This window comes from Polyodon spathula, chromosome 11 (genome assembly GCF_017654505.1).
Source record: "Polyodon spathula isolate WHYD16114869_AA chromosome 11, ASM1765450v1, whole genome shotgun sequence".
Classification (NCBI taxonomy): Eukaryota; Metazoa; Chordata; class Actinopteri; order Acipenseriformes; family Polyodontidae; genus Polyodon; species Polyodon spathula.
The window spans coordinates 43,308,562-43,323,560 of NC_054544.1; the positions used below are offsets into that span (position 1 = coordinate 43,308,562).

Here is a 14,999-nt window from a genome sequence, read left to right on the forward strand (position 1 = left end):
TGTTTTGATGTGTATCGTGCAGTAGGAAATAAAAGTAACAGTAATCCTAAGGGAAATTGCCTGATTATATATATATATATATATATATATATATATATATATATATATATACACACACATTGCAATTAAGGGTGAAACTCGAATTACTCTTCAGCAATGTGCAGCCTGCTATACACATTAGGTCGTGTACACGTGTACACATTAGATTACACTACTTTTCTGGATATGCGGCCCGTGATAAGTTTGGTTGCGCACCTTTGGTCTAGACTGTCTGGCCACTTTATTAGGCCTTGTCTATCCGACTGGATATGGCATTGCCCTGGTGTTGGGCACGTTCTCTCGGTATACCCTGGGACCCTTGATTAAGATTAAACATATACAGTAGTTTACTTTGCTGCAGGTCAAGTTGACCCAACAACGCTGCTCTTGTACACTGATGCTATGGCTATTTTCCAAATGATAACGCACCCACCCACCATGACAGAATTGTGCGCAAATGTTTGTGGAGACAGACTGCAGACATCTTCCATGGCCACCACAATTCTCCGGATCTCAATTCAACTGAGCATATCTGAAATGAACTTCAACGATGCATTAATCATCATAATCCTCCTCTTACATCTCTGCACCAATTGCGTGAAACATTAATGACGGGATGGATCCCTCGAGACACCTTCCAGCTCCTTGTAGAGTCTACAGCATGGTGGATGAAGGCAGTGACCAGGGCAAATGGTGACTCAGCCTGATATTAGATACACGACCAGGCAGTGTATATACAGACAGACAAAAATTATAAATCCCCAGATTCTAATACTCTCAAGAATATATGTGGAAAATGTTACATTTTGAAGGATAAGTAATTTACAGGAAAATAATTCTTACCTGCAACCAACTCCTATAAAATGTTTTGGTCTTACAATCTCTGGTGTGCTTACCGAAATCATCACAGACAACAAAATCAGCAGCTACATGTATACACGACACAGTAATTTGGAGCACTATTCAACTACAGTGGCCCATGTTTGCGACTTACAATTGGACCCCATATGTCCCCAAACATTTTCCCTTTGGCAGCAAAGAATAGAGGGGTTTCATAACCTTCAGCACGGGAAGTGATTTTTATGGTGGTGTGATACAGAAAAAGTTAGCTATTCGTGTTACTATTTAATTGAGATGTTATATATTTTATTTTTAAGCTTTTACTTGTACACCTTTACTAATGCATTCATAACAGTTTGTATATGTTTGAGCAATTATTATTATTATTATTATTATTATTATTATTTTAGCAATTATCATTTTCTTTTAATATCTACCACACAAACATTTATTAACAAGGTATGTTAATAACACATACATCTTTCACCAAGAAACACATGGAATACACTTTACCGGCATGAGTCCCTTGAAAAAGCAGGGTCTTTATGATTCACAAAACAGTGTGAAAGTGCTAGAAGTTGGTGGGTGTTTTACTTCAGAAAATCAAAAAGGAAATCATTTCTATCAAGACCCCCCAAGGTGTTATTAGAGCAGGTGTCAGGTAAGAAATACACATTCAAACCCCTATTGCAAGTAATCCTATGCACAATCTAGTAATTTCAAAAGAGCCAGTACCCGAATCGCCATCTTCTTCATAGAAGGGTCGAGGTCCTTGAGAAGATCATAGCCTTGGTGGAAAAATGTGTACTGGGCATGGAAATAGGAGAAGAGCTGAAATACAGGGGAGTTAGGAATTAGAAGGCAGTCAACCACATAATCTCCCAGCGGAAGCACTGGCAATCAGAAGCAATTAGCCATGTTAAAGAATAGAAGGGACATAAATGTGCAGCCGCATGATGTGCAGGGTTTGTCATATTCAGGAGAAAGCAGGTTTTTGGCTGTGCAAAGTTGCCGGTCTTTGCTGTGGAATCCAAAGGGAGTTCCTGGGCGTAAACAGGAAACTAGATTAGTCATGGGATTGGAGGACGATTACTGAATGTTCATTGTCCTGAACTGGGTGGAGAATTGTTGCAGTGAGGAAATGTAATTCAGCATTCTAACAACTCTGCACAAAATTTATTTTAAGAAAAATCTAAAGTAGTAGAACATAAACCTATGTTGGTCACAAGCCTACAGCTGAAATGCTTTCCACAAGTTAAAACACAGATCCTCAACCATAAGTCTATGACCTCAACCATTTTTCAACCTTGAGGAGGTGAAAAGGGAGGCTTAACCCAAGGTCTTATGTAGTTTTGGGTGTCTAGTGGTTTGCCATTGATTACTGTCAACTACTGGAGATTCAAAGCAGGCCTCCACAAGGCAGTCGCTAGTTCAGTAACTGTATTATACCAAGATTTATTGCAAGAGGGCACAACAGTTATGAAAGACCACAGCCTATAGCATGACTTTCCTGGAATGAAAGACAATGGTCACAGACTACCTGGCCACTTTACTAGCCTCCCAAAATATTTATATTTCTGCAAATAAACATCAAAATGGTCCCCAACAGACAGATGTAATGACCCCCAATACCAATAAAAATCTTTATAATCGTGAACATGAAATGTCATGTTGGACTAGCCTTAAGACCCAAGCACACTTTGTATTTTAAATTGTACACACAGATGTTAACAAACGCTGGGAATGTCCCATAAATAAAGCAACTGTCTGGACTCACCGAATTCAAAATATCCACCTTCTGCTGCATCTTAAAATGATTCAACTAAGAAGAAAAAAATATGTTAATTTTTCCATGTACATATATTTCTGTAACTAGAAATGTAACTCTGTCGCACTTGAGTTTTATTAAAAAGAGATGCCCTATACGGCTTTACACATTAAAGCCATCTGTTGAAAGTATCACTTATGTAATTTTTGACTGGGTTCTTGAGCTGTAACAGAACTGCACAATGTAATGTAGCTTGTGCTGCTGCAAGAGGTAGCGGCGGTGTATTAACTTGACTCACAGAGACACGTAGTGCAAAGCAGATTACAAGGGACGGGAGAAAGTTTGTGTCTCTTCACATGGTAGCTAACCAATTATGTACTTCCATTTGTTATTCAAATCTCCTAAACACATTATAGTAAACTTTTATTTTTTATTTTAAAACACAATATCTGGTACTGCAGTCGGTTATATGTTTGCAAGTCATGCTTTCAGTTAGTGTTGCACTTGCTTGGTCACCTGGGGGGGGGGGGGGGGGGGGGGGGGGGGGAGTTGTCCACACCCATTCAATGGCTTCTTTCCTGTCACTAGCCAACCACGGCTTTCCCTATTGGCTGACATGCTTTCAGTCAGTAACACACTTTGACCCAGAGGACTCTGCTGAGTGGTGAAATTACCCAGGACATGCAAATGCAAACAGATAACCTGAGAACGGCATAGCTTCCTTTAACCTAAAGTAGTACCAGATGTCGTGATTTAAAATGAAAACACATCTGTGCTGTAATATGTGTTTCTTTCAAAAATATACACTTGAGACCCATTAGCGCAAAATAGCTACATTTACTTCAAACAAACTAAATAAGGAATAATACCCCAGGCCTGACCTGCAGACTGTAGTCCAGGGCAATGTGCTGGAAGCACTTCCGGGTGGCTAGTAGCAGGTGACTGGCTTTCTCAGCGTCCTGGGCCTTGTGTCGAGCGGCCTGGGCGCTCTTCGCTGCAGCCTGCTCCAAATCCTCAGTGATCCGGGAGAACTCCTTCCGTGCCTCCCTTAGCTGGGGGATTGAGCTGGGGAAGGAACCAGACAAGCTCAGACAAAAACAAAGCAATCTGAGTGGCACAGGGTAAGGGGAATGGCATCACTGACAGAGCACTTTGTAAAAGTGAAACGGATAAGGGTAAAATGAGTGGTGGGTTTAAATCAGGGGAGTCCAATCCTGATCCTGGAGGGCCGGTGTGCCTCCTGGATTTTGTTCCAATTGTGCCCTAAATTACTTAGTTTGAAAAATAATTGGTAATAATCGGTCCAATTAAGTAATTTAGGACACAGATGGAACAAAAACCAGGAGGCACACCAGCTCTCCAGGACCAGGACTGGGCACCCCTGGTTTAAATGATGCATCGCTAGAGGAAACAGAACATAAAGCAAACATGGCCGCTGTATCAGGCCACTGCCACATTTTGTCTGAAGCATTTATTTAATGGGATAAATATGAAGTCTGAATTTCAAATGATTTCTGAGATATAGCCGGGGGTTAGAACAAATATTACTGCGAAAGGGTTAATTTTCTTTGGTTAATATCCATATCAAACTTGATTGGTAGTAGAATATATTCATATTCACATCCTGTGCAGCATGTAATAAGACCCTATTGTCCATGATGTAAAACAGACCTAAGGTGGGGTCCTGATACCCGCTTCAAAGGAAGGAAGTGAATTTTTAACGTGGTGGATGATTTTTCTAGAGAAAATCAAAATAATTTACAGAAAAAAAGAAACACGCAAGAAAGTTAACATGAGAATGTTTTACGCCTTGTGTGACAGGGCGAGGAGCCCTGTACATGTATTTGTTCATTTATTTTTAGAACAGGGTCTCCTTCCTCTGCCCCTGTGTTGTGTTACTTTGTATTTTGTGTTTGTATTATGATTTATTTATTGTTTTTGTGTATTTTTAAATGACGGCGTAGCCGCGTTTTGGTTTGTTATTGTTTTGTTTTTATTTAGACGTGTTCTGGCAGAGGCGAGGGAGTAACTCGTCCTCTGCCAGGAATGATTAAAAACCTTGTGCAGAAGGTGGCCATCTCCAGAGTTAAGTGATTAGTTTGTTGCTAAATCGGGAGATGGTCACCTGCATTTAAACCTGCAGCTCTCTTCACATCGGGTGGGCGTACGGAGGCGAGAGCGAGAGGAGAGAACGACAGCAAACTAAAATAACAGATTCTAGGAACAGTGACAGCAACTGCCCAGCCTGACCTAGCATCTTATTATTTTGTGTTTGTGATTTGTTTTTGTTTGAATATTTATTTTGCCCTATATCTATTTTACACTGTTTGTGTTTAAATATTATTTTTATTTTTGTCTTTAATAAACGGCGCACGCCGTGTCTTTTTGCACCTCGGTACTTTTCCTTCCTGCACTCTGGCCTGAAGTCACCACTCGCCAGCCTCTCACACCTTGGTTCTTTATGCTTTAAAAAAATGTAAGTTACTAAAAGGGGCTAATGAAGGGACTAGCCTGGCCTGTGTGAGGCTACAGACAGGAAGCGCTGGTACTTACTCTGTGAGCAGGGTCTGAAGCTGCTGAGTCACTGATCTCTGAGCCTGATCGAACAGCATCTGGAAGGAGACACACAAACACAGTAGTCAGGCACCTTCTGCATCCACATCAGAGACTGCAGCCTGCTCTGCTAGAGCATCTCTGACGATGCTGGTGCCTTCTTGTGTTAGGAAGTGACGCTGCCAGAGCATCTCTGATGATGCTGGTACCCTCTAGTGTCTCGTGTTAGGAAGTGATGCTGTTAGAGCATCTCTGATCTTTCTATAGTGTCCATTTTATGTTGTTTGTAGCTAGTTTAAAGGATTCTATTTTAAAGTAGGTCTGATTCTGTAACAACGTAAGTGTGCCAGGTAAAGCAGGGCTTGAACCTCGCACTGCCCCTGCACCCATCTATAGGCTGCAGAACTACCCTGGTTTAGGAATATTATTAAACTGCTGGTGCCAGCAATCTACTCTGAACTGATTGCATTTATTACAGCTTATAAGTCACACCCGAGGCTGTAGGGTTACTAACAGGACTTGTTTATCCAGCTGTAAGGGAGGAACAATTTATTTAACATTGGACTGCTGTCTCTTGATCATTTAAATTATACACTTAATTGAAGGTAGCTCTGAAACTCAGACAACAGAGCTAGTGTGAGTTTCAAGTCTTGGAACTCTATTCATTTTCAAATATGAATCAATAAGAGGAGCCTTTTAAACTAACTGGTATCTCCTGAAAGAGTTAAATCCACTTCTACCATACATTTGTACAAAAACAAATACTGCTGTGCATTGATGGTCACAAGCACAGTCTGTGAATTGTGTCTCAGGTTTATACAACCATACCAGGACTTTTCTTTATGGAGGGAAAGGGACAATCTCCCTCTAACTCAGTGTATATACTTTTACCCCAACGCTGGACTCTTCTCAGTTTCCTATGAGGATCACAGACTCACCATGTGGAAATGGATCATCTCCTGCAGCCCCTGTGTGAAGTGCGTCAGGCAGGTCTGTGGAAGAGAGGCTGGTTAGTCAAACTGACCACTTCGGCCACATGCAGCAATGACACTCATCTCCACCACAGCCGTAAATACAAAAACCGTGCTATCAGTAACATGAAAAAAGAGATCTGACCTGCAGCCACTGTATCTATTTATTTTAATACATTGACATTCAGATCAGACAGCTGACCCAACTCTCCCCAGATTCTGACATTAACAATAACTTATGCTAAAGAATGCTCTAATCAAGTTTTGTCACAATTTACTAATTTAATTATTATCTAGATATGTGTAGAAATGCAACTATGATATACAAACTCATTCATTTTGACACTATTGTAATATATCTATGAAGTTCCCCTGCCAAAACTTAAAAAAAAAAAAAAAAAAAAAAAAAAAAAAACATGCATTATAAAACAGATAGAAAGGAAACTTAACATGGTAAAATTATACACGCAGTGGCTGAAGGGGATATAAGTGTGCTTTCCATCCATTATCGAGCGAGTTTATAAGTTACTCTGTAAAAATTGCTACAAAAACAGTAGTGAAATAAGGGCGAAAAAATGGTTTTCCATCCACTGCAAATTGTAGTGAGTCAAAGGGAATTCCCAGTGATATTTCGTGATATCACAGCCTAATTTGCATGTGTCGCTACGTTTTCAGGTTATTCGCAAGAAATATACTCGCTAGATGATTTTCCATACATTTTTTTTTACCGCTCACTAGCGCAGCGAGTATATTCTATGGATTTAAGCTCCTAAAAAAAAAATAATAATAAATAAAAATAAATGAACAAAATGTAGATCCCGTATGAGAAAACTGGAGTGTGTGTGAAAAATGATGGAAAAAAGTGTTGCGTAAAAGACACTTACAAAGGTAAAGGTATAAAACCTGCAGCACTGCTTTCATATTTTCCCACTGGTTTAAAGGTTGCTTATTCTATAACCTGCTCTTTTGTTAGAAGTCTTCCAATTTTGTGTAGCACAGTGTACTAGGATGCGCATTAAACAATTTGACATCACTGGAAGAGCGCTAGGACCTGAAATATGCTTATTAGTTTTCCATGCAAGTGTCGAATAAAATGTCGCTGTGAGTAGAAAATAAAACCACCTCTAGCGAGCGAGCTTGTCATGTGAGTAAAAACATGTGAGTATTTTCTTATTTGCAAAAGTTTTACCAAGCTTAAAAGTTGGATAGAAAAAGGCCTACGGATACAGTATGTACAGACTGCACTACAGAATAGACTACTGTTACAGTTTACAGGAGAGCAGTGTCTTGGTGCATAATTTAATAAATGTAATCCTTAATCTCTTGCATGAGTTAAATAGGGAACAAAAATAAAGGAAGAGGACTCTTTTGACTGTTGCACCCCAACACACCTGCTAATATCTCTGCTTTATTTTATGAAACATACTTGAATCTACAGCATTGGACTTCATTCAGGAAAGAGTGGGCTTTAGACAACCTTGCTGGCTTTTACTAGGAATACATGCTTCCCCAAAACCAAGAACACACAACTTGTTTTTAAGGGTGATCTTGTGAGCCAAATTTTCCCTTTTCCCAATCTAGCATTCTCTCTAACTTCATTTACAGAGCCTTTAAATTAAGCACAGCATACGTTTTTAGCATCTTGGTGAAGTCTTACATAACAACATTTTATTTTTTAAATAAGTGTTGAATTAAGAAGTGTATGAGACAGGGGTTGTACTCGGACTCTAAAGAAAGCTCTGTATTGCTGTAGCACTGCCCATACCAAGCATACTGTTTTAGACATGCTTTCTTGGCATGGATGTGGATCAATGCATACCTGTTGTGACATCTCAAGTTCAACCTGGAATCAGCAGATCATGTCTCAATTCACTATGCCAGAACTGTTTGCAATTAAAAGTCTCCTTGCACCTACAATGGCCTGCAGAGTCCCAGATCTTACTAGCAATGAACATCCATGGGACTAACGTAAATACTGTCTTTGCCTGTATTGACCAAACTCAGGTGACCTGTTATTCCACCAGATGTGTTCAGACACCTTGTGTAATATACGCCTGGACAAGTAGAAGATGTACACCACAATGTATTACACAAAATCCTTAATGTACAAATATGACTTGACTTAATCTGCTGCAAACCCCAACACAGAATGCCTTTACATAGAGCTTCCCCACCTATTCTCAATGTTGGTCCCCAGTTCTCTTATTATTAACAGGTAAGTGGCTCACTAGATATATCCTAAACTCTAAACTTTGTCGTAACCACTTGGGCTACACAATTTCTTTATAACATTTTAAATTTTAAAACAGTTTGTGTGAACTTTATGGAATTCATGAAGTTGTCCTGCCAAAAACTTTGAAAAACACATTAAACATTTTAAAAGAAAATTGGAAACTTAATAAAATTTTTAGCATATCAGTGAAGTTTTACATAACACAACAATTAAAAAAACAAAAGATTAGTCCACATATCTGTATAAAAGACATTCCCATGCCTACCTGTTGTGACAGCTCAAGATCACCCAGTATAATTTAAAACCTTTTCCCTGGATCAGCAGATTATTTCACTGTGATAATGTGTCAATTCATTGTGCCAGAACCGTTGGCAATTAAAATGCTCCTTGCACCTACAGTGGTCTCAGATCTTACTAGCAATCCTGCACGCTGTCTCTGCCCATATTTGCCAAACTCTGTCAACTCACCACCCACTGTTCAGGTGGTACACTAATGTACAGTATATACAGTACAACTGGGATATTCTGGCTGCAGAGAATACCTTAGAAACATACACACGTTTGTGTAAATGGACAGTCCCTCACAGTCCTTTCTTATATGAATGTATTTCCCTGACTTGTACTACAAAACATTTAAAAGGGGCATCTCGAGGTGCAAGGCAGCACTGAAAGACAATTGATAGCAGGTGCTTGATAGAAAGATGCTTCCATTTCTACTACTGATGTATCACAAGTTTCAGAAATGTGCAGTTCTTGAGGATTTGGCTCAGTAATTACTGAAGAATGGTCACATACACCCCCCAAAACAAGGAACCACCATGCTGGCTCATAATGTTGAAGCTTTTCCAGACATGCACCCTGCAGCGAGCAAAACAATGACATAAATTGTACTTGTGCACGTGCTTTCATTAGTGTTGCACTTGCTTGGTCAATTAACCTGGAGGGTGTCCTCACCCCTTCAATGGCTTCTTTCCTATCCCAAACCAACCAGCTGCTTCCCCTATTGACAGTCATGCTTTCAGCCAGTAGCATGTTTTGCCCCCCCCGACACTACTGAGGTGAAACGACTCAGGAAGTGCGAGCGTAACAGATTAAAAAAAGGTATAAAAACTGAGAAATTCCTTTAAATCCAAAGTACCAGATACTATGTTTTAAACAGAAAACACATGTTTGCAATAACGTGTTTCTTTGAGTACTGCACATTTCAGACTAATGTAGTTAATGGAAGTGCAAAACAGAAAGATTTACGGAATTACTATACTGTTTGCGACAGTTTCATAGATTCTGAGTTACAGTTTAAGAATACAGTTGTGGGTACTGCAATACTGTTTGAAATAACTTACCGTAACTGTGCTGTCTTTTCTATAGTATTGGGAAAACTCTGCAACCCCGCCCAAAAACAGCTGATTGGCTTCGTTGTATGCCTGTCCCGCTTCCACCATCCTGTTGCAAAGTTTCACCAACTGAGGGACAAAGGGACACTGGTTTACATTTCTGGCACTGGAGACTGTTCTCCATTTTGTTGTTTACGCATGTAAAAACACATTTTGCTTTTGGCTATAATCCAGCCTGAAGATGTATTGTATAACTTCCTGCTACTACAATAAGATGCTGGTGTATAACTATTTATTTAGTTAGTGACTGAACTAGTCATTTCAGAACCCCCTCTTGTTCAGCCCCTGCTCACCTTGTCCAGTCTGTTCTCCAGTTCAGTCACCTCGCTCTCAGACTCACCCAGACTCCTCCTGCAGCGACACAAGAGCTTCAGGTAACAACAAGCACACAACTACTGCAGCCTACTGCAGACTCAAGCACACTTCAGCAATCGAAACGGCATACCTGATTAGACAGATATTACAAATACAATATTCAATCCCAAGTTTTCTAAAACGATTATTAAAATGCAGGCATTACTATCAACATAAAACTCATGTATTTACACAATTATCAGTTCACTATCTGTCTGACTCCTATTCACCAGTGTCAGCTTTTTAAATGATTGATGCTCACAAAATAATTCTGTAAGTTTTCCACGCCATGCACATCTGGTCTGTATCCGTGCAGTGCAACCGGCTGCTCTCCCTAATGATTGACGTGCTTTGCAGCCAGAAAAGATGCTTGCCCATCATTGCCATAAATGCAAGCAGAGCTATCAGTATAATGACAAAGCTGATGACCATGTCATATCAACGCTATCTACAGAATAGGATAGAATAAGAATTAACAATGACACTTCTTTATCACAACAATGTACAGCTGTACAGGCACACTCTATATCACCAGAGTCTAACATTCTCAATAACTTATGCTAAATCATGTTAATGCCAAGTTTCATGACAAGCTCCAGATATATGCACATGTGTGTGTGTGATTTCACCCCCAGCAGGGGTGAATATTAATAACTAATCCATTTCACCACGGGGGGTTGATTAATATCTGAAACAGGAGTGGCAAACATGGTTTAATAGCACATTAAAAGAGGTGAGACGTCAGAAAGCTTCGCTATGTAAGTATTTTAGTTAGGGCTATCCTTTAGTACCTGCCCCAATTCATGTTTTTTAAATATGTATTTAAATTTTGTATTTACACTATTGACTACACACCTCAAAGTACATATGACACTATATTCTGATTTAAAAATAAATACGGCAGTCTGACCCCAAATAACCTGTTGTGTAGGTCACGTTTTACATGACTACAGTAAAACACAGGAGTGAATTTGACCTACAGCCCATGAAGGGAATAGTAATGTTTCATTAATACACGTTGTATTTGAAATATGTGCCTGTCCCAAAATGAAAGTACCAAAAAAAATTGTAATGAAAGGAAATACAAGAATGAAAGCCCGTGGGCAGACTATAGCCTCAGTGTGCACAGTAATATTGACTGACCAGTACATTCACATTAACGACCATCTCTGAGTACGGGAAGTACACTGAAAAACTGCAGCTACAAATCATATCAAATATTATGTCGACGGCTTCCTACTTTAACTCAGAACTATGCGACAGGTGTAAAGCATGTACTGACCTGAATCTGGGAGAATCCTTAATACACTCTTCGAAATCCACCAGACTATCCATCACTGTGTTGCACTGCACGACAGTGCACAAATAAAACTACCGACGTACGTTGAATACGGCTTGCAAATATACAGATTAAGAATAAGACATGTTGATAACTGCCCTAAATTCCATGCCTGATTCCAAGATGTTAATAATTAAAAAAAAAAAAAAAGATTCTGCACAAGTTATTTATTACGCATACATGTATAATTTAATTATCTAAACACGTTGACACTGTATAGAACTCAAAGCAGCAAGCATCGTGGCTGGACAGTATTGCAAAGTATGCGTTTAAAAATATATTGTAACGGAAAGTGCTGTCCATACAACTACAATACTACAAGAATAATTAAAAAATTGTATTTTTTAAACAAGTGGCAAGCCCAGCGATTGAATTGCTTAAAAAATTGCCGAACGACCAAGATAATATTGGTATGAGAAAAACAAGATACATATAATTTTCCATGATTTTAAACGATAAAGAGCTATATTAAATACCAAAAGTACTTGTAAAACAGAAAACGTCCACAGCGCCTGTGCTATATCTATGATCGTTAAAATGTTATATTTTCCGTCATGCAAAAAAAAAACTAAACTAAACACAAAACATAGTTTAGAAAAATCGGGTCTTTAAATGTCCGTATGACCGAGTCCGTTCCTGAGCATGAATCTGAACATTTAAATGTCGAGGATATATTTTAAAATGTTACAAAAAGTCCGTGGAAACAAAAATGGCATATCAGCACCCTCGAGAGCTCAAATAAGTAGCTAACCTAACTTTTCGTTGCACTGTGCCAGAAGAAGAGCACATACGTACTAGTCAACGATAGCTACAAGAACCAAGTCTGTACAAACAACCCGCTTGTTGTTTTATCTTATTTTTAAACTATTTTGTTAGTATTTTTCTGTTGTTGTTGCCAGCACTTAAATGCATATCCGGGTATTCTGTACAGTAAATCCGCTTACTTTGCAAGGGCGGTAGGGAGCTTTTTTGAGGAAGGGAGACACAGGAAATGCCCTCGAGGCGACACTGTGAGTGCAGCTGCTTACTGTTCAGACAACTTGTTTGGTCCTACAAAGTTATACGTGATAATGTCCTGTAAAAGAAACCAAATACGACAAACGTTTTGAATCTAAGTATTTTTGACATTGAAAGTCGAAATGTATGTCATTGTTATTTAGTGTCTTTTCGAATTTCTTTGACTATTTCTATACTCCGCACCATTGATAATTTAACACTAATTATTATGTTGTTTTACAATGTAAATTATAATCTTTAAAATATATCCAAACAATATTTAATGCAGTAAATAAAATAATAAGGATTCGTTAAAGGGGCTAGTGAAGTAGATATGGGTTGTTTTTGTTGTCTGGAAGCAGATTGTGCGTCAGGAAATGGTTAGGAGTTCCACGCTGCCTCAGCACGATGGGACTGTATGGTAAAGGTATACTGCAGCCCCCAGACTCCCTCTAACGGAGGAGTTTAAATGCGCCAAGGTTTGATTGGAAATGACATTGCTTGAGTCACAACACGAATGTGTGAGGGAGGCAGCACCTGTGTTGAAAACTGGAAGAAAGTGGGCAGCAAAGGAAGCTGTGAAAGATGCAATGGCTGCCCTTTGTAACAGTAATATCATGGGGCAAGTACAGCATGGAAGAAGAGGCATTGGTCTCAGTTCAGCTCCTCCTACATGGCACAAAGCAGCCCCAGCTCAGTGGAGGAAGCTGGTAGTCAACAAGGACAGGATGAGCTGCGTAAAGGCAGTTTCCCAAGCCAAGCAGGGAGAATGGATGAGATGGAAGAGTGTGGAACAATGCAAGATCGGCTGGCAAGACCTATGAACAAATGGAACAGCAGGATCAGTTTCCTCATCAGGGCAGCATATGATGTTCTTCCATCACCACAGAACCTTAATCTATGGATAGGAGAGGATCCACGGTGTCCTTTGTGTTCGTCGCCAGCTACATTAAGGCACATTTTGACAGGATGTAAGGTGGGTCTTAGCTAAGGATGGTTTACTTGGTGTCATGATCAGGTGCTGCGATGTTTGACCTTAGCATTGGAAGGCAAGCACAGCATGACCAACAGGTTGTCACCAATGCCAGCAATATATGACCCACGAAGAACAACAACAAGGTATTAAAACCGAAACTCACCTAGGACAACTGGAATCTGCTAGAGACTGGAAAATGCTGGCAGATGTTGGACAACGGCTTATTTTCCCACCTGAGATTGCCACCACCTGGTAGAGTTAACAGTGCCATGGGAGGATGCTGTGGATGAGGCGTATGAAAGGAAGAAACTTCAGTACACTCAACTAGCTGCTGAAGCGGAACAGTGAGGATAGAGAGTCCGAGTTTACCCAGTGGAGGTGGGTTGTCGATGATTTGTGGCACACTCCACAACCTGGTTTCTCAGAGACATTGCATTCAGCGGTCAAGAGATGTGACACATTATCTGAAGCAGCAGAGAGGAGCATCAGCTGGCTATGGTTGAGATGAAAAGATTCTGGTTGGGGGCCTCAAGCACAGTAGAAAACAAATGTTGATGTAAAGGAAGGTAAGTAAGCTGGGCTTAGCTGAGTGGGGGACAGAGGGGGGTGATGCTGGGACGTCAGATTCAAGGTCGAGCCCTCTTAAGGTATCGTGAGCTAGTTGAAAAAACACCAAGGATGGAAGGTGCCCACTTGAAGACCCAAGAGAAGCACCCTACTCATCTTAGTCGAGACGGTTGTTATGCAATGTGCTAGGGAGGACACACTGTGGTTGATACTTGGAGCCAGCGTTGCAGCCGTTGTGTGTGCTGATACACCAAGGAGGCAAATAGACTGATCCCTGGAGCCAGCATTACACTTCAACCATCAACACCAGGCAGAAGGCTATCTATATCATTAGATGTATCACATTAGTTTACAGTAAAATAAATATGTCTTAGTTGGTGCTATTCGTGGCGAGAGTCCAGAATCAGCATGAAGTTTTAACACCTACTGTCATGTAATGGAAATAATTTTTATTGTTAGACAATACCAAGATCATTTTAGGCAAACATAAAGATCAGTTTTAAGTTGCATTGAACTTATCTGTTCATTCAGTAATATCTATACCGAAACAATTGCACATTTATTTTGGAACTGTATCCTGTATCATCTGTCTGACTGTCTGTCAAACTCTATGGAGTGAACGCGATTACTGCCTTGCATTTTCTCAGATCTTCCCCAACATTTATCATGAACTCCAAACTTGCTACAGACCTTTTAGATTGCAACACGTACATATTGGCTTTCACCACTAGATGTCACTGTCTACAAATACAGCACTGTATCTGAATTCATCATTACCAATCTAAATTTGAGTCATTTTGTTTTTCTCTTTTTACAGCTAAGTGAAAAAAACAAAGAAAACGGAGCAGACTTGTGACAGCTACAAAAAGGGCCCATTTAAAACCAGTGCACGCACGCACAGGGGACCACATGTAAAAGATATTTGTATTAAAACGAGTCAGTCGGGCAATCAGAAATGTACGTAGGTGG

The 14,999-nt window shown here is 39.9% G+C and overlaps 1 protein-coding gene across 3 annotated transcripts in view; it reads right to left on the minus strand.

The window, feature by feature from the left end:
- The window catches only part of zgc:162872 (BAR_ACAPs and ArfGap_ACAP domain-containing protein), a 30,587-nt gene extending 18,106 nt beyond the window's left edge, over positions 1-12,481 (minus strand). For 2 of the 3 annotated variants that reach the window (XR_005951130.1, XM_041264255.1), the window contains exons 1-8: positions 11,435-12,424; positions 10,092-10,149; positions 9,748-9,867; positions 6,139-6,192; positions 5,201-5,259; positions 3,529-3,712; positions 2,657-2,701; positions 1,615-1,710 (exon numbers count right to left, since the gene is read on the minus strand). Coding sequence is in view for 2 of the 3 variants with exons in the window: in XM_041264255.1 (XP_041120189.1) it covers positions 1,615-1,710; positions 2,657-2,701; positions 3,529-3,712; positions 5,201-5,259; positions 6,139-6,192; positions 9,748-9,867; positions 10,092-10,149; positions 11,435-11,487 (669 nt within the window). In the remaining variant the exon portion in view is untranslated. The other variant, XM_041264256.1, reaches the window with a different exon arrangement.
- Between the last annotated feature and the right edge of the window lie 2,518 nt (positions 12,482-14,999).